Source organism: Rhinoraja longicauda, chromosome 10 (genome assembly GCF_053455715.1).
Source record: "Rhinoraja longicauda isolate Sanriku21f chromosome 10, sRhiLon1.1, whole genome shotgun sequence".
In the NCBI taxonomy this organism is placed as follows: domain Eukaryota; kingdom Metazoa; phylum Chordata; class Chondrichthyes; order Rajiformes; family Arhynchobatidae; genus Rhinoraja; species Rhinoraja longicauda.
Window position 1 is genome coordinate 8,775,728 of NC_135962.1, and position 19,680 is coordinate 8,795,407.

The 19,680-nt window shown below is 40.3% G+C and overlaps 1 protein-coding gene across 1 annotated transcript in view; it reads right to left on the minus strand.

The window, feature by feature from the left end:
* Positions 1-298: 298 nt before the first annotated feature.
* LOC144597184 (regulator of microtubule dynamics protein 3-like) overlaps positions 299-19,680 on the minus strand; it is a 205,655-nt gene continuing 186,273 nt past the window's right edge. The window contains exons 9-12 of the mRNA XM_078406175.1: positions 7,959-8,057; positions 4,599-4,652; positions 1,341-1,421; positions 299-358 (exon numbers count right to left, since the gene is read on the minus strand). Of these exons, the coding sequence (XP_078262301.1) occupies positions 299-358; positions 1,341-1,421; positions 4,599-4,652; positions 7,959-8,057 (294 nt within the window). The remainder of the gene's footprint in view (positions 359-1,340; positions 1,422-4,598; positions 4,653-7,958; positions 8,058-19,680) is intronic.

Sequence of the window (19,680 nt, forward strand, 5' to 3'; positions counted from 1 at the left end):
TTCTTCACATGGAATAAGAAATCTCACTGCACATAAAACTTTCAACTCATTAGTATCTGAAGTCTGGCTCTAAATGTATTTGAGTGAAGAGTTGCCCCTTTGTGACTTGGTGAAAATTTTCAATCTCTGTTCATCAGCCTTACATGATTTATGATATTTTGTGGTTTGGAAGCAACAGAACAAAATACCACAATATTGAGAGAGGTTGTATTCAAAGTTAGATCAGATAACACAACACAAGGACAGTCCGTAGCAAGATAAAAATTCTCTGAGCTCCTTCTGGTTAATAGGATTACACTTAGCTGCTTTGGTCGAGGGCATTTTGCATTTCTTCTAGGCTGTTCTGGGCTTCTAAATCCTAGATTAAGAGAATAAATAGTGATTTTTAAAAATGTGCAAATACATGCATTAGAGCAGTGATTCCCAAAGTTTTGATACCCGTGTACCCCTTCGTAAAATTTCGTAAGCATCTTGTACCACTCATTAAAAACAATCGCATTTCATTGTAAAAGTCGATAAAAATTGCATACATTTTTATTCTGGATTACGGACTGCATGTAAACAAATGTTTTCTATAATATAATGTAGAATTACTAGAATAAAATTAATAAAGTATCCTTTAAATAAATGTTTAATTAAAGTAATTTATCATCAATGTGAAGGATGAAATTGCTTATGTTGGGAAAATATTTTGGCAAAATTTGGCTCTGTATTTGTTAATTTCAACCTCAGTTGTGGTTCAATATCTAATATGTGGTTCCTCTTCTTCATCTTAATGTCACAAGGGCCAAAAATCCCAACTTCACACAGGTATGATCTTGGAAATGGTAAAATGAACTTTAGGGGTTTATCTGACAATTCCAGTGAAGTCTAGTCTTTTCAATCTTTCCTCATATGACAGTCCCGCCGTCCCAGGGATCAATCTCGTGAACCTATGCTGCACTGCCGCAATTACAAGGATATCCTTCCTCAAATTAGGAGACCAAAACTGTACACAATACTCCAGATATGGTCTTACCAGGGCCCTATACAACTGCAGAAGAACCTCTTTACTCCTATACTGAAATCCTCTCGTTATGAAGGCCAACATGCCATTAGCTTTATTCACTGCCTGCTGTACCTGCACGCCAACTTTCAATGACTGGTGCACACAAGGACACCCAGGGCTCGCGGCACTTCCCCCTTACCTCACCTGACACCAATAATCTGCCTCCTGTTTTTGCCGCCAAAGTGAATAACCTCACATTTATCTATATTGATAAATATTAATTTTTAGTCAACTGAACAACATGAAAGACTTTTTCATCTAATTATACTAATCTTTTGTTGAATTCACTTACGTCTTTTGATTTGATAGGCAATTTAAATGCTAAGTTCAGCCACTTTAGGGCAATTGCATTGTTGCCAAGGTCCTTGTAGCACTGTGAATATCAAAACAGGTCCAGATTACATCCAACATATAAAATCAACAACATTTCTTCATGAATATTAAGGTTTCAAGATTCAGCCAGCATTTATTTGGACAACCACACAAGTTTAATTAAGTTGAGAAACAAAATAGGATCACTATATGAAAAAAGAAAAAGGACAATGGCACAGAGCAAGAAATTCTTTGACATGTCCAAAAGGTTAAATTAAAGTCCCGCAGAGTACAAACAAGTTTGGAGTGTGCAATAATCAGGATATGAAGATGCACATCCAATCCTTTTTATAACTCTTCATTTTACAGATGTTACCTAACCTGTAGTCTGTTTCAAGCATTTTCTATTCTTATCTTTGACAAGTACAAATGCTATTTCCTCAGTGAAAACACTAATAGTTTCATGCCACGTTACATCAGCTGCTTGGTATGCAGTATACAAGAAATAATAGTGCAATTAACCAAAGAAGAGGATTTTTTATTTTTGGTCTTGTAGGACTCTCAGTGAGGAATTCATTGGCATTACCGATATATAGCAGAATGTTCTATGATTTCCAGGGAATTGAGAAACTAGAGAGCCAAAAATGCTATTAGCTACATGATACAATTCCTGTTGTTTTTGCCCACTCTCCAAACATCTTATTTTCTCCACTGGATTCAATCACATAACCCTTGTTTACCTAAGTAATTCCAATTTGTGGACTAGCTTAATGTTCACATACTTTGTAAATGATCCAAATGGTATCTGGTAATAATTCTGTTTGTCTACATGCTTGCTGGTAGCTCATAGGAAACCAGTGCATTGGTTCTCCGCATTAATTTGTGCCCCTCAGATAGGTCTAACCAAGTTCATGTTCGGCAACTTATGTGAAATGATTTGTATGTGCTCACCCATGTAATATTAATGCATTAAAATATCTGATAACACATTTCAATAATTCAGAACAATGGATATGAACATTTGGATAATTCAGAAATAAGGTTTAGAGTGGTATGGGCAAAATGTGGCAAATGGGAAAGGCTTAGATGGGGCATCTTAGTTGAGTTGGACTGAAAAGCTGATTCCATGCTGTATATCTTGTCTTGCTCAAATCAATTATTTAAGCTGCATGACACCCTTTACCCAGGAATACTGATAGCCCAGTCTGATCTTGTTCTTGCCCAGTATCCTTGCAAATACATTTACTATAATGGGTCACTGAATTACAACATGCTTCACAACTATTCACCATTGCAAGAAATGCAAGAAATAAAGGCAACCAGTTTATCCATAGCAAGGTATCACAGACAATAAATAGCTAATTGCTTTGGGAAAGCAACCAAGATAATCAAGGACCAATTACAGCTCCATCACTCCCTGTCCGACAGAGATACAAAAGCTTGAATCCATGTATTATCAAATTCAGGAACAACTTGTTCTCCACTGTTATCAGATTACTGAACTGTCTCCTCATAAGATAAGGGCGTGGTCCTGATCTCCCAACCTACCTCAATGTGGCAATTTTTAATTTTGATTACACTTTCTCTGTCGCTGTATGCGTATAACGCTATAAGACTATATTCTACACACATTTTTCTCTTTGTACAACCTGTTGTACCTGTGCATGAGTTGATCATACTCATGTGCAATATGAATTAATTGGATAACACCATACAATTGTTTTCACTATACCTTGCTACATGTGACGGTAATAAACCAATACCAAGACCAAATGATGAAATAATTTGTTTCGATGATGCTGGATGAGGAATAAATCAAACAATTCCATGATTTTATTCCATCTGTATCTTGGTTGATTATCTCATCCAAAATATAGTATTTTTGAAAGTGCAACACTCTTGCAGTTATTCACTGAAGTGAACCAATTATATAATGACTGAAATAAGAATGCTGCCAATGAACCACTGGAACCTGGCAGAATCAGGAACTGCCAACTCTGGAAATAAATATGTTGAGGCCTGGTTTGATTGACATACAAAACTGGGATCTTCTGCTCTTCTTTTAATTGTACAATTAATTGTGATTTAAATTGTGCTTTCATGTCTTTTCCTTAATAGGGTAGCAACAAAATCAGGGCAGTTCTTCTCCTTTGGATGCCATCCCGGATTAAACTTTAATGTTTTCTTATGACATAAAATAAGGCCATTCAGCACACTGAATCTGTGCAGCTCTATATGCCAGAAATGTATTCTCTCTCACATGCTCATCAACTGATTTACCAAACAAAAACTAGAGGGGTGATTTACAGCAGCCACTTAATCTAGCAGCAGGTATTTGGGATTATGGAGAGAAAGGGAAAACTCATGGTGCTACAGAAAGAATATATAAATGCAATAAGGATATGACTGATGGCCAGGATCAAACCCATGCAGCTGGAGCAGCGAGGCAGTGCTGAACCACAGTATTCTGAAGCAAGACTTGATCATGTGATTTTTTTTTTTGACTGAAAGATACAAGTGCTGCTGCCAAATTATGTTTACTCTGAGTTATCGGGATTGAAAAGTGTGGCTGATCTTTTTACCACCATAGTCAGGGATGATAAGACTGTACCCTTACCATTGTTCCAGATAAACTAATCGTTTGTGGAACAGTTAAGGGGCGGCACAGTGATGCAACAGTAAAGTTGCTGCCTTACTGCACCAGAGACCTGGGTTCGACCCTGACTATGGGCGCTTGTCTGTACGGAGTTTATTAAAATTGGAAATTGACCCTAGCATGTGTAGGATATTGTTAGTGTGCAGGGATCGCTGGTGGGCGCAGACTCGGTGGGCCGAAGAGCCTGTTTCCGCACTGTATTTCGTAACTAGACTAAACTCAAATTAACCCTATGGAATGCACTGGTTTCATTCCATTACTCTACCCACCATTTTTCTGCTTCTGACTTGCAAAACTATTTACAATTGTATAAAGAAAGGTAAATGAGATAGAGCACATAGAATCAAAGTATATACTTTATTACATTTTATACTTTATTTTTAAGCTTTATTCACAATAAAAATGTGCTAAACAATCAGAGTAACCTGCCAAGTCTAAACAAAAATAGACCATGAATAGGGACATTTATGTGGCAGTTGGTGAGATAATGCAGCAATGGATCACGGACCTTTCTTGATACTCTGGCATTGTCAGTGCCAGACCTGATAGGTAAACCTACACTAGGCAATGGCATAAAAATACCTTCGCAATGTAGAACGAGTTGGACTTGGAATATCCTGGACTCAATTCATCAGCCTGTAAAAAAGGTGGTAAAAATAACAACATTTGTTTATTGATAGTGCTTTGTTTTCCATAGATTGTGAATGTCACTTTACTTTTAATGGAACTAATTTAAGTTATTAAAATGAAAAGCACCATGACAGAATTTTTCAGATTTGCACCTGTAGTTCTGGTACAAAAATCACATGAGGAAAATATAGATGATCTTCAAACAATTTGTACAGTTTATGGAAAGGTACTACAGAACTTTAGTCATTTTACCTCTAGGCTTAAATTAAAGACAATTTTGTGCTACAGACACATCAAACTTTGCAAATGTATTTCATTTCGAACAATTACGATCAAAATCTTATCTGTTGGTTCATGTGAATTTAAATCGTCCTCTCACTGTAGTTAATAAAATATTCTAATATACTGTCACTCGGACACAAATGCTATTTTGTGTTTACTTTCATAATTTAATCAGTTCACTTTCCCTGGATTTACATCTTGTCTAAAAACGTAATGGGTGAGCTGCTACATCAACAAAGATGCACTGAAACAGAGGGAGAACAAACAAGGAACAACTTTACTGGTTCATACTAAATACGGGTTATGAACAGCATATTATCTAACTGCTGAGCAATTGTTAAAAATATTAATTCCCAAATAACTCGCCAAAAGTCTCGGTAAATTATTTGCATTTTGAAATGCAATATTAGTATCTCACTGGTTCATCGCCAGCTGCTCTTCATCTTGAAGCGAGGGTAAACTTAGCTCAGAGCTCTGAGTGCCTGGCATTCAATCTAGTTCAAAGTACAACTTGGAATAAAGCAACATATACATACATGGATAGTCTAAAGACTGAATGCATTATGGAAGAGTCTGTTACAATATGCTGAAAAGTACTGCAGTTTGAATATAAAGTTACTATTATGTTGGTCTAGAGTGTTTATCCGGTTCCAGGCCTAGGGCACAGAGTCTTGGAAGTTGAATAATATAAAAGGATACGGAGAAAAGGCTGGGAATTCAGATTTGTTTAGACAGCAACAGTTAAAGAACTGACATTCAGTTGTGCTTTTTTGGAACCTGTGCTGAAACAAGAATTATTCATGGTCTGGCAAAAAAATAATCATAAAGCAAATGAGGAATGCTAAACACTCAAACAGAACCCTACTCTGGACTTAGACCTGGACTTTTAATGGTCTCTCATCGCCCTTTACCAATGTCAAATTTTATACATCATATGTTGTACTATTGGATCTCCCATACCTCTCACTAACATCCCTTTAGATAAAATCAATAGCTGTTAATTAATTATTTTTCTCATTATTCAATAACATGAACTATTTGGTTTAGTAAGCCCAATATAACACCTTGGCAAGCAATCCCATCTATCTATCACTTTTCCCTTAGTCCTGTGAAATATTTATCTAATTTCCTTTCGAAAGCCTTGCCTGAGAGATTCTGTTCCTGCCAATTCACAAAGGCAGTGAGCTACAGATCATAATTTCTCACTGCAGAAAAAAACAGTTTTTCATCACATCCTCAATGTGTGTTTAAATCTGTATTCCTTTGTCCTTAAACATGACAAAAGAGTTCCTCTCTGTTTATCCTGTCGAAACCAGTTATGATTTATACACAACAATGAAATATCTAATTCTCTGCTCCAAGGAGAACAACTTCAATTTCTCCAGTCTAATTTACAGCTGAAATAACTCAAGGATGTAATAAATGTGCAATTGTGACTGGCCTACATAAATATCACTTGCACGAGCTTCACTAATTTGAAATAATGATGCCAATATATATAAGCACTGTAGCTACAAGAGCCTTGAATAAGTGGGTGAGTGTCATCAGTTGGGGGAGGGTTGCTGGGCCTGCAGGAGAGGTCAGAAAGTTGTACTTTTTTTTGTCACCACTTCTTGTATCTACTCTCTGTACAAAGTTATGTTACCAAAGTGTGCAGATGGAATGGATGAATTATATTTTGCTCCATGTTTTTATGTATTTAAGTGAAGAATAAACCTTCTCCATTGGCCCTGAAAACTAATTGAAGGTTAATGACTGCTGACAGTTATGAATAATTGTGTAGATTCTTATATATATATAAGAATATATATTCTTATATATATTCTTATATGAGAGTGATGGCAAGAGCAAAGTATGGAGGAGAGAAGGAACTGCCCAAGATCCAAAGCATACCACCTCATCTGTGAAACACGGTGCTGGGAGTGTTATGGCTTGGGCATGTATGGTTGCTGAAGGTACTGGTTCACTTATCTTCACTGATGATACAATTGCTGATGGTAGTAGCATAATGAATTCTGAATTGCACAGACACATCGTATCTGCTCAAGTTCAAACAAATGCCTCAAAACACATTGACTGGCGGTTCATTCTACAGCAAGACAATGATCCCAAACATACTGCGAAAGCAACAAAGGAGTTTTTCAAAGCTAAAAAATGGTCAATTCTTGAGTGGCCAATTCAATCACCCGATCTGAACCCAATTGAGCATGCCTTTTATATACTGAAGAGAAAACTGAAGGGGACTAGCCCCCAAAACAAGCATAAGCTAAGGCCTGGCAGAGCATCATCAGAGAAGACACCCAGCAACTAGTAATGCCCATGAATCACAGACTTCAGGCAGTCATTGCATGCAAAGGATATGCAACAAAATTCCAAACATGACTACTTTTATTTACATGACATTGCTGTGTACCAAACAATATGATGCCCTGAAATGGGGGGACTATGTATAAACACAGCTATAATTTCTACATGGTGAAACCAAAATATATAAAAATGGCCTTTATTAAAATCTGACAATGTGCACTTTAACCACATGTGATTTTTTCTATTAAAAATCTCAAATTGTGTACAGAGGCAAATAAATAAATAATGGGTCTTTGTCCAAAATATTATGGAGGGCATTGTATTCCCATCCATTCTGGGCTATTGGAAAAGGCCACTAACATGTCTTTGCACCAGATACAGTTTTTTGTGGAAAACTCAGTGTGCAAGTGTAAGCAATTATTTTTCCAACAATGGACTCCATAAAGAGCCAGTCTTGAAGCATATATGTGTAGGAAAAAAACTGCAGATGCTGGGTTAAATCGAAGGTAGACACAAAATGCTGGAGTAACTCAGCGGGTCAGGCAGCATCCCGGGAGAGAAGGAATGGGTGACAAAGGGTCTGAAGGAGGGTGTCGACCCGAAAAGTCACCCATTCCTTCTCTCCCGAGATGCTGCCTGACCCGCTGAGTTACTCCAACATTTTGTGTCTACCAGTCTTGTAGCATAATCAGCTTTCCTCAGCAACTTCAAATCCGATCTCACCTTTAAAAAGTTTGTCAGAGCTTCATCAATGGTGGAAGTTGGAGGCGTCCCATAGAAAGTGGCTGCTGCTTTCTTTTCGATCCATCCCAATTGTGCTATCTACAAAATAAAATTAAAGATCATAGAAAAAATAATTTTGCTGTAAATTAATTATGACATTTCTTATGCATATGGGCCCTCAAAACACCATTTCATGACACCTTTGTTCCAGTTTTCAGATTCTATTGTTAAAAGTGCTAAATGCCACACCCCTAAAATGGATTGAATTAAAAGCTCTTCATGAGACATGTTCAGTGCAGTGCCGGGCGATGAAAAGTCCCACGGCCGAGCCGCGCCAGGCGATGAAAAGTCCCACGGCCGAGCCGCGCCGGGCGATGGAAAGCCCCGCGGCCTAGCCGCACCGGGCGCTGGATGGTCCCGCGGCCGTGCCGCGCCTCGAGGAAGAGATTTTTTTTTAAAGAAAGGTTTCCCCCACCCCCCCCACCACCCCCACATAGACACAGCTAAAAATAAACTACTACACACATCTAACACTAACACATAGACAAAAAAAGAAAAAGACAAACAGACTGCCCGCGAGCCGCAGCGCGGCGCAGCCATCTTGGTGTATTATTAATATAGCCCAATCATGTTTGATTGATAAAATTCTCATCCTTGTTTTAAATTTCTGCCATGGCATCCAAAACAAAGTATACATCTCTGCTTTCTCTAACATTCCCTATCCTTGCATCTCCATGCAATCTTTGCAGATGGTTCATTTCTGTGATTAATGACTGCTCAAAGACAGGCTGGGCTCAAGAGAGCTGCAAATAACATTTTGATATTGCCCCTCTCTTAGCCTCTTTCAGTCAAAAATAGTTCTGGGGATATCAGCGCTCCTTCAGTCCTGGCTTCTCGCTGATTTTTATTGTTCTAGTAATAGTTGCTTTGCCTTTAGTATCCAAGCTTAAAGACTTTTTGTCATCTCTAATTCTCTCCCCTTGTTTAAGATGCTCTGAAACAGACACCAATTTGACCATTTTTCTTCAACTGTTACTTATCTGCAACTTTGAACATTACCCTACACTATAAATTCAAAAAGTTATTCATTGGTATAAGGTTTACATAGAGCAACAAAAATTTACTTCACATGAATTCAAGTCCAATGTTAAAATATCAATTTCTTGTTATTAACAAATGAAATAACTGTAACCGTCAACTTGTATTTCTTAATTTCTACCTCTTTTTTCCAGTAGCTTTTTGCCTGCTTAAGTCTCCCTGTATCTGTCCAACTTGGGATAAGGCTAGACTATACCCAATTCTCTGAAAAGGGTGCTCTACAAGATAGTGGGAAAAATGAAAATCCTCCCCATCCTGGATCAGTCCAATCAGGGTTGTGTCATCCGCAAACTTGAGAAGCTTGATGGAGGAGTCTGTGGAGGTGCAGTCGTTGGTGTAGAGAGAGTAAAGTAGAGGGGAAAGTATGCAGCCTTGCGGTGCTCCTATGCTGAGGGTCTGCAGGTCCGAGATGTGCTTTCCCAGCCTCACATGCTGCTTCCCGTCTGTCAGGAAGTTGATGATCCACTGACAGAGGGGATCAGGCACATTTAACTGGGAGAGTTGTGATTATGATTATGATGATACAAAAATTGCTGCATGTACTCAACCTTTCTGAGATTATCTTTCAATTACCACCATAATTGCACTGATACTAGATGAAGACAGTAAATTGGAATCAATGCCATGCTAGGGACAAATTAGGGATTGTGGAGGCATTAGTTGTGATTTTTCAAGAATCATCAGTGTCACGGGTGGTTTTAAATGATTGGAAAATTGCAAATATTACTCCGCTGTTAAAGAAGGGAGCGAGGCAGGTGCTTGCACAAAATGAAGGAAATCTACTTCATGCTGTATTTTTTAAAAGAACAAACAAGAGTAAGCAACAAGACTTATCAGAATGTGATGGATTAGTTGTTTAGCTTTTGCTGAGAGTTCATATTACTTTAATTTATGGCCTCTGCAAAGACCTCCCCAGAGATGCATAATTAAATCAGATTCTAGAATGGACAGATCAGAATGAGAGGCAGATGGCTCCAGATAATTTTGATCCAACCTATTTCCCCAATTTCTACTCCTCACTGCCTTACCGCAGTGACAGGTTACCCGTAAAATACATCCACAGCTCCTATTGATTTATTTTCACTTAGATTAGAAGTCTGATGGGAATTACAAATGTATTTGTTCCAGATGAAACAAATGCACAAAATAAGGAACACATTTCTACAAACTTACATAAATGCAAATATATAAATTAGCAGGAATAGGCCCCGCGGTCCCTCAAACGTAATCATTTAATTAATATGTTCCGCATTCCATCGTATATGTGGAAGATTTTGTCTCCTTTTCAGGTATCTATCTATCTTTACTTTATTCAAGACTGCTGTTGGCAAAGAGCCATTCCAACCATGCTCTGGAAAAAAAATCATCTTTTTTTAATGGGTGATCCCTTAGTTTTGAAAAAGCTTTGGATTCTCCCACAAGAGAAACTATACTCTCCATATTCACCTTGTCAGGACCCTTAGCCCCCCCCCAACAAGATCCTACTCTCACTCTTCTAAATTCTGCCTAACCTTTCATCATGAACAACGCCCACATTCCAACTATTAATCGTTTAAATCTTGTCAGAACAACTGCCAATATATCATGTCCTATTTTAATTAAGGAGACCAATATTGTACTGAAAACCTCAGTTTTGTCTCACTATATAATTGTAGCATAACTTTTACAATTCTTATATTCAATTCTGCTGGCAATTAGGTATAACATTCTGTTAGTTCTGCTGCGCCTGTACAGATGCACCGATGCCTCTGCATTTCAGAACATTGCAATGTCCCATCATTTAGATTTTATGTGCAAAGAAGGACAATTTCATATTCTTGCACTTCATACTCCATTACCCATTTAATAAAACTATCTACACATCCCTTCTTGGTCTTCTTATGATCTCTCTACAACTTACTTTGCGACCTTATGTGACATCAGTAAATATAGCAAAAAAACTTTGGTGCTTTTATCCAAATAAGTTATATAAATTATAAAATTTGAGGTTCCTGCATTGATCACTGCAGCACACAACTTTTTACATTTTACCAATCCATGTCGATATATTAATTCCTAGACTACAGTACAAGCTTATTTTTCTGAAATAGCCTTTGATGTAGCACTTTATCAATAAATGAAACATTCCACATAAGGATTAAGTGGCAGATGATAGATATGTTCCTAAACTTAAGTGAAAATGTACATTGTATTGTATTATATTTTAATATACTGATAGAAAAGCATATGGGAATGCCACTACCTACGATTCACATTCACCATTGTTGGGTTTAAGTCCAATGGAATAACCCTTGTGAACTGCAGTAGTTCAAGGTAGATTCCCACTATTCTCTTCTCAAGGACAATTAGATCTGCCTGCTAAGCATTGGCCTTACCACAGATGCTCAACTACATCTTGTAAATGATTAAATAAGATTCGCCCCTTTTCCATTTGAGGTTCTGATACTTGCTGAAGTGATCATGTCAAACCTACAATGCTGGACACTGAATATCAATATATTAAATCCATGAAATATATTCAAAACAAAAATATTTGATTAATGAGGGATTATGGACGGTGGAGGGGAAATAACAGGAAACTTTGCTGAAAATTACACTCTGACAAAGAAGGGTGAATGTTTTTGTTAAGAACAGTGTAAAGATGTAGCTGTCCAAATGTCTTTTAAATGGTGTTATAGTACCTGTCGCAATTACCTCTTCTGGCATGGAGGGAGGTGTGGGGAAAAGAGGATCGGAGGAAACGGAGAAAGCGTAATCGAGATGGCAGGGGGAAGAGTGGGATGGAGAAGAGGAGGGAGAGTGAGACAGAAGACTGGGAATAAAGGGGGGAGGTACATTGGCGTAAGAGAGGACTGGAACAGTAGCTATTTGGAGGGACGAATGTCTGGGAGGCGAGAGGGAAGGGGGATTGGGGAGAGAGACGCCCCGTGGAGTGGGGAGGAGAGAGCCGGAGGAGTGGGGAGAGAGAGAAGACCGCAGGAGTGAAGAGAGAGAGAAGGTCCTAGCAAGGAGAGGGAGGGTCGGAGGGGTAGGGAAAGGACAAGCGGGAGGTATGCGGAAGAGTGAGCAGTGCAGGATTCGGGGGAGCAAGTGCCAGAGGAGTGGGGAGAGAGCACCGGAGGAGTACGGTCTGGGAGAAGGAGGGCCGGAGGAGTGGGAGAGATGGGGGGGGCGATCAGGTGGTGAAAGTGGCCCGGGGACTTGAGAGAAAAGAGCCGATGAGCAAGGAGTGAGAGGGTCGGGATGTGTGGGGAGACAAGCGCATGTGTGGGGAGACAAGGCCAATATTCGAGCAGAGAAGTCCGGAGGAGTGAGGTGTTTGGGTGAGGTCGGAGGTGTGTGGAGTAAGAGGGCCGGAGACTGGGCGGTTCGGCGGTGAGAACTGGAACCTCCGATCCTCTTTTCATTGGTCCACGCAGCCCCGCCAATACATTCAAACCGCGGCGGTTGGGGAGCGGCGCACGCAACACAGTGCCCCTCTGTGGGATGCCAATTTCAAGCATTTCACTTGCAAGCATTTAGTGCGGGGCCCTCGAAAATGCGGGACCCGTAGCAAATGCTACTTTTGCTACTATGTTAATCCGGCACTGATGGTGACAGATTGAAAGATGCTGAAGGCACTTTACAGTAAAAAGAAAATATGAATTACTCCGGTAGAGAATCTCAAACAAGGGAACAACCTTACATAGGAAAACAGGAAACAATTTTTCAAAAACGGATGGCAGAAATTTGGAACCCTAAAAGGCAGTAAACCAACATTTACTATCAAAGATGACAGATTTTTGTTGGAGGAAGATTTCATGGAACATGGAACAAAGGAAAAAGTCAAGTTATACATTAGTATGATCTCAATGAATGGGAAAAACAGTTTGAGAGACTAACTGGAGATAACCCTGAATTTAAATATTGGCATGTGTGTAAATAGGCTTGTTGCTTTTGTTGCTTGAAAATATCCTCAGGGCATAAGAAAGAGAAGCACGATGGGGGCCAATCAGCTCCTCATGCTGCTTTACATTCCATCTGACCAAGACTGATTTTTCACTACATCAGCACCACTTTTATGCACTAACACGTATACATTGATTCCTTTTTTTACTCCAAATCTATTAACTTGGCTTTCATATACTAAGTGACTGAACCCCCAAAACTCTCTTGCGTAAAGAACTACAAAGATTCAGTAACCTCTGGTTGAAGACATTTCTTCTCACTTCTGAATGGCTGACCCTTTATCATGACTGTAATCCTGGTTAACGGAGGCACCTGTCTTTAGCCTGTCAAGAATTTTGAATATTTTAATGAGATCACATTTCATCATTCAAACTCTGGACAGTATGGGTACTGTCATACATGAGATGCATGTATGGATGAGTCAGCTCTCATCACTGCAACAGGATCTTCGACTTCCTAACTAACTGACCACAAATCATCTTCCATGATAATCCTCAACTTTGGTCCTCCACAAGGATGCATTCTCAGCCCCTTTCTCTATTCCTTACACACCCACGACTGGGCAGCCAAGTACAAATCTACAAATTTGCGGACAATATCATTGTTTGTGGGCCTGATACCAAATAATGATGAGATGGAGTACAGGAAGGAGATTGAGAACCTCGTGACCTGGTGTCAAGACAACAACCTCTCTCTCAATATCAGTAAGTCAAAGGAGATAGTAATTGACTTTAGGAAGCGAAGTGGTACGCACACCCTGGTATGTATTGCCGAAGTAGAGATGGTTGAAAGCTTCAAGTTCGTTTGACCCTTGTTTCAGATTAAAATAGATTACTTCTAGTGTTGATGTAAAACTATCAAATTTTGATCATTTTTTCCATAAAGGCCCTTTCTCATTATACAATATTAGATGTGAAATGGCTAGTTGCTTCATTGCTTCTTCAACATACTGTTCTACAAAATCATGTCTTATATACAACGTGAATTAGTTCTTCACACTAGTAATGCTAAATTTGTATGGCCAGTTCTAAAGTAGACCACTATCTCCTCTGCCTTTTGTGCGATACTTGTTACATGCACCTTTAATTTCTTCATTCATACTGTGCTGCACATTATGGCCAAACTGACTTCCTAGATATTCTGTGCTAGATTCTTTTTCACTATTGACTTTATTATTCACACATGACTCATTTTCTATTTTATTTACTTCTATGAGTATTTAGGAATATTTAACTCCCAACCTTGTTCACTTTACAATATTTCTGTAATGGGTATCAGATTGTACCCATTTGTCTGTACAATAAACGCTTGTTGTCATTGACCATGGGGGAGGGATGGTATCTGCTTTGCCAATTGTCCGCTAATATATGGAGTGTAATATATGGCATTTTATATGCAAAGACCCAACAATAAAATTTAGGCTGAGCAGGAACTGCACTGACAGAGGTGCCTTTTTTCAGCTGAAACATTAAACCAAAACCTTACCTGCCCTAATCTACAAAGATCCCACATCACAGTACAGTAACGCAGGCAGTGGTGGTGGCAGGCATGGTCTGGACGCAGCCAAGGGAGTTGTGTGGACTGGTGGAAGCGTCAGCAGATCAGCCTGTAAGCGGTCAGAGTGGCAGTGCGGGCCACGATGGTGTCAGTGGCCCAGCCTGGAAGCGGTCAGGGTGGCAGTGCGGGCCACGATGGTGTCGGTGACCCAGTCTGGAAGTGGCCGGCGGTGGCGTCGGGAGCCCGGACTCAAAATGGCCTGGGTGGCAGTGCGAGCCTGGGATAGCATCAGCAGCCTGCCCATAAAATGTCTGGGCATGGCGTGGGCGACCCGGCCTGGAAGTGCCGGTGAGGTGGATGGGCTGGAGCTGTCGCCGGCAGTCCGGCCTGGCGTTGAAGTTTGGTAGGTCTGCCCGTTATAACCAAAATCCATTATAGAAGTCCGTGAAAACAATGTTTCACTGTACCTGCGCCATTTTTTCATTTTCCATGTTTTGGGTGCTGTGGGTATTCTAATAAAGAACCTTAAATTATTGCACCATTGTATCCTGCTCTGGCTCCACTTAGAAATATACTCATATTTTTGCATATTCAAAATTATTCTTCAAAACTCTCTGCCCAATTTTTTTGTTTTAAATCTTAATATATAAAGCCCATCCCAATGGAAGACTCCTCTGTCCCTTGCATTGGAATCAGTGTTGCGTTAACTGAAACCCATTTCACCAAAACCAATCTTTCAGACCTTTCTGATCTTTTTTATTTCTCTCTCGATGATCGTATTGATGTTTTGCCAATCCAGTCATTGTTAATTTATGGAACATTAGATGCCAATAACCCTTCAAAAAAAGATAGGATGAGATTTTATCCATGTTGTTAACTCCAACATAGACAGTAACTTGATCTTGCCGTACAACCCCCTCTTGGTCCTCTGTGGTCTTAGAAGATATTCTTAACTCAAGCAAGCCACAGAGTCTTTGGGCATCATGCTCATTCTGAAAACATCTGTTCTTTGTATTTGTGCTCCATCACTGCTACATTCCTTTTCACTTTCCCAACTTGAACGGCCCAGTTGAGCAAATTCTATCTTTATTCATCCTCCCTGTCTGCTTTTTACCATACAAGGTTACAAGAATTGCATACATTTTGGACAAATATTGGGGCATAGGGCTCTGTAGCCCTACCTTCTCAACACCATACCTCTCAGTCATTCTGCTGCCTCTTTTGCCTGACCAGTTTTACAGTACTAAACCTTGATGTGTAACTGTCTCCTGCAACAAAGTGTTCTGGTAACTTTTTGCTGTATCTGATGCCTTGCAGTGTTTGGTTCAAGTATCCTTGAGTTGCAGACATTTATTGCAGTTATAGTTGCATAGATCACATGATTTCCATCAGCTCCTACATTCTATAGTGTAAAGCATCACCTTACCAAGGTTGAGAGAGGCCAGGGACCTCCTCAATTCTAGAGCATAACATACACTTCCAAATTTCTCTGACGAATCATTTATATTGTTTATAAGTCAGCAAGGACTTAATGTTTACCCAAATCTGACTTCAGATTGACAATGTAAATGAAGAGTATTTTTTGCTTCAATTTATTTCCTGATACAGTACAAAGTAAACCTGTTTGGGAAGACATTCAATGAAATGAGATGAATTCTGAAGCAGACTTTTTGCTGGATTCCTGCGGTCTTTTTTGTGCATTTAAACCTCAATTAAAACTGTACCAATAATAACAAAAATCGACTATGAACAGGCAAACTTACTCCAAATCTTGTTTGAAATGTCCATTCAAGTCAACTTTTGACATGAAGTGAAAATGTAGATGTTAATTTTCCCCTTAGTTGCGTACTGAACCCTATAGGTCAATGTAATAGTTAAACAAGTTGGAGATATTTATTCACAAAATGCTGGAGTAACTCAACAGGTCAGGCAGCATCTCAGGAGAGAAGGAATGGGCGACGTTTCGGGTCGAGACCCTTCTTCAGACTGATGTCAGGGGGGCGGGACAAAGAAAGGATATAGGTGTTGACAGGAAGATAGAGGGAGATCTGGGAAGGGGGAGGGGAAGAGAGGGACAGAGGAACTATCTAAAGTTGGAGAAGTCAATGTTCATACCACTGGGCTGCAAGCTGCCCAGGCGAAATATGAGGTGCTGTTCCTCCAATTTCCGGTGGGCCTCACTATGGCACTGGAGGAGGCCCATGACAGAAAGGTCAGACTGGGAATGGGAGGGGGAGTTGAAGTGCTCAGCCACCAGGAGATCAGATTGGTTAACACGGTCCGAGTGCAGGTGTTGAGCGAAGCGATCACCGAGCCTGCGTTTGGTCTCGCCGATGTAAATAAGTTGACATCTGGAGCAGCGGATGCAATAGATGAGGTTGGAGGAGGTGCAGGTGAACCTCTGTCTCACCTCGAAAGACTGTTTGGGTCCTTGGATGGAGTTGAGGGGGGAGGTAAAGGGACAGGTGTTGCATCTCGTGCGGTTGCAGGGGAAAGTGCCCGGGGATGGGGTGGTTTGGGTAAACAAGTTGGAGAAGTGTATGCTTGGTTGGAGTCCAATATTTCCTGCAAGTAATTTCATTTTTTGTCCAACTTCTTAGTGATCATTTTGATGCCAAGCTACTTCATAATTATGCAAGGTGGGAAACTAAACAGTGGATGGGATGGCGTCAACAACGTGGGAAGCGTATGCATGCAGTTAACAGGAGAGTGTAGGAAAGCTCACGTTTAATCTAACAGGGCATGGGGATAGGAACCAATGTAAGGAGACAGAGGGTCATAAAAGGACAGATGCAAAAGGTTGAGGGGAGATGAGAAAAACAAACCTGAAAGCTTTGTGCCTTAATGCGGGGAGCATTCATAATAAGGTAGATGAATTGAATGTGCAGTTAGTAGTTAAGGAATATGATATAGTTGAAATTACGGAGACATGGCTCCAGGGTGGTCAAGGCTGGGAGATAAACATGCAGGAGTATTCGATAATCAAGAAGGATTGACAGAAAGGAACAGGAGGTGGGGTGGCATTGCTGGTGAAAGAGGAGATTAATGCAATAGCAAAGAGAGACATTAGCTTGGATGCTGTAGAATTGGTATGGGTAGAACTGCGAAATAGTCAAGGGCAGAAAATGCTTGTTGGAGTTCTATACAGACCACCAAACAGCAGTAGAGAGGTTGGGGATAGCATCAAGCAGGAAATTAGGGATGCGTGTAGCAAAGGTACAGCAGTTATCATGGGTGACTTTAATCTACAGAGAGATTGGGCTAACCAAATTGGTAGCAGCGCTGAGGAGGATTTGCTGGAATGTATACGAGATGTTTTTTTTAAACTAATATGTAGAAGAACCGATTAGAGGGCAGGCCATCCTAGACTGGGTATTGTGTAATGAGGAAGGATTAGTTAGCGATCTTGTTGTGCAGAGCCTCTTGGGCAACAGTGACCATAATATGGTGAAATTCTGCATTCGGATGGAGAGTGAGACGGTTAATTCAGAGACTAGGGTCCTGAACTTGAATAAAGGAGACTTTGAAGGTATGAGACGGGAATTGGCTAGGATAGACTGGCAAATTATACTAGAAGGGTTGACGGTGGAGATGCAACGTCAAAGATTTAAAGACCGCATGGATGAACTCCAAAAATTGTTCATCCCTGTCTGGTGAAAAAAAAATGGGGAAGGCGGCTCAACCGTGGTTAACGAGGGAAATCAAGGATAGTGTTAAATCCAAGGAAGAGGCATATAAATTGGCCAGATGAAGCAGCAAACCGGATGACTGGGAGAAATTCAGAACTCAGCAGAGGAGGACAAAGGGGTAATTAAGAGGGGGAAAAGAGAGCATGAAAGAAAGCTTGCAGGGAATACAAAGACTAAGTCAAGTCAAGTCAAGTCAATTTTATTTGTATAGCACATTTAAAAACAACCCACGCTTCTGTAGATATGTAAAAAGGAAACGATTAGTGAAGACAACTGTAGGTCCCTTACAATCAGAGACAGGTGAATTTATAATGGGAAACAAGGAAATGGCAGAACAGTGAAACGAGTACTTTGGTTCTGTCTTCACTAAGGAAGACACAAACAATCTCCCAGAAATACTAGGGGACCGAGCATCTAGTGGGAGGGAGGAACTGAAGGGAATCCATATTAGTCAGGAAATGGTGTTAGGTAAACTTCTGGGACCGAAGGCAGATAAATCACCAAGGCCTGATGGTCTACATTCCAGAGTACTCAAGGCAGTGGCCCTAGAAATCGTGGATGCATTGGTGATCATTTTCCAATGTTCTCTCGACTCTGAATGCAGTGGACTGGAGGGTAGCCAATATAACTCCACTTAAGAAAAGAGGGAGAGAGAAAATGGGGGATTATAGACCAATTAGCCTTACATCGGTAGTGGGGAAGATGCTTGAGTCGATTATTAAAGATGTTAGAGCAGCTCATTTGGAAAGCAGTGACAAGATCGGTCAAAGTCAGCATGGATTTACTGTATGAAGGGGAAATCATGCTTGACTAATCTGGAATTTTTTGAGGATGTAACAAGTAGAATGGATAAGGGAGAGCCAGTGGATGTGGTGTATTTGGACTTTCAAAAAAACCTTTGACAAGGTCCCACACCAGAGATTAGTGTGCAGAATTAGAGCACATGGTATTGGGGGTAGGGTATTGACATGGATAGAGATCTGGTTGGCAGACAGGAAGCAAAGAGTAGGAATTAACGGGTCCTTTTCAAAATGGCAGGCAGTGACTAGTGGGGTGCCGCAAGGCTCGGTGCTGGGACCCCAGTTATTTATAATATCTATTAATGATTTAGAAGAGGGAATTAAACGTGACATCTCCAAGTTTGCGGATGACACAAAGCTGGGTGGCAGTGTGAGCTGCGAGGGGGATGCTATGAGGCTGCAGGGTGACTTGGATAGGTTGGGTGAGTGGGCAGAGATGCATGGCAAATGCAGTATAATGTGGATAAATGTGAGGGTATCCACTTTGGTGGCAAGAACAGGAAGGCAAATTATTATCTGAAAGGTGTCAAATTAGGAAAAAGGGAGGTGTAATAAGACCTGAGAGTGCTTGTACATCAGCAGGCAGTGAAGAAAGCTTCATTGCAAGAAGATTTGAGTTCAGGAGCAAGGAGGTCCCATTGCAGTTGTACAGGGCCCTGGTGAGACCACATCTGGAGCATTGCAATTTTG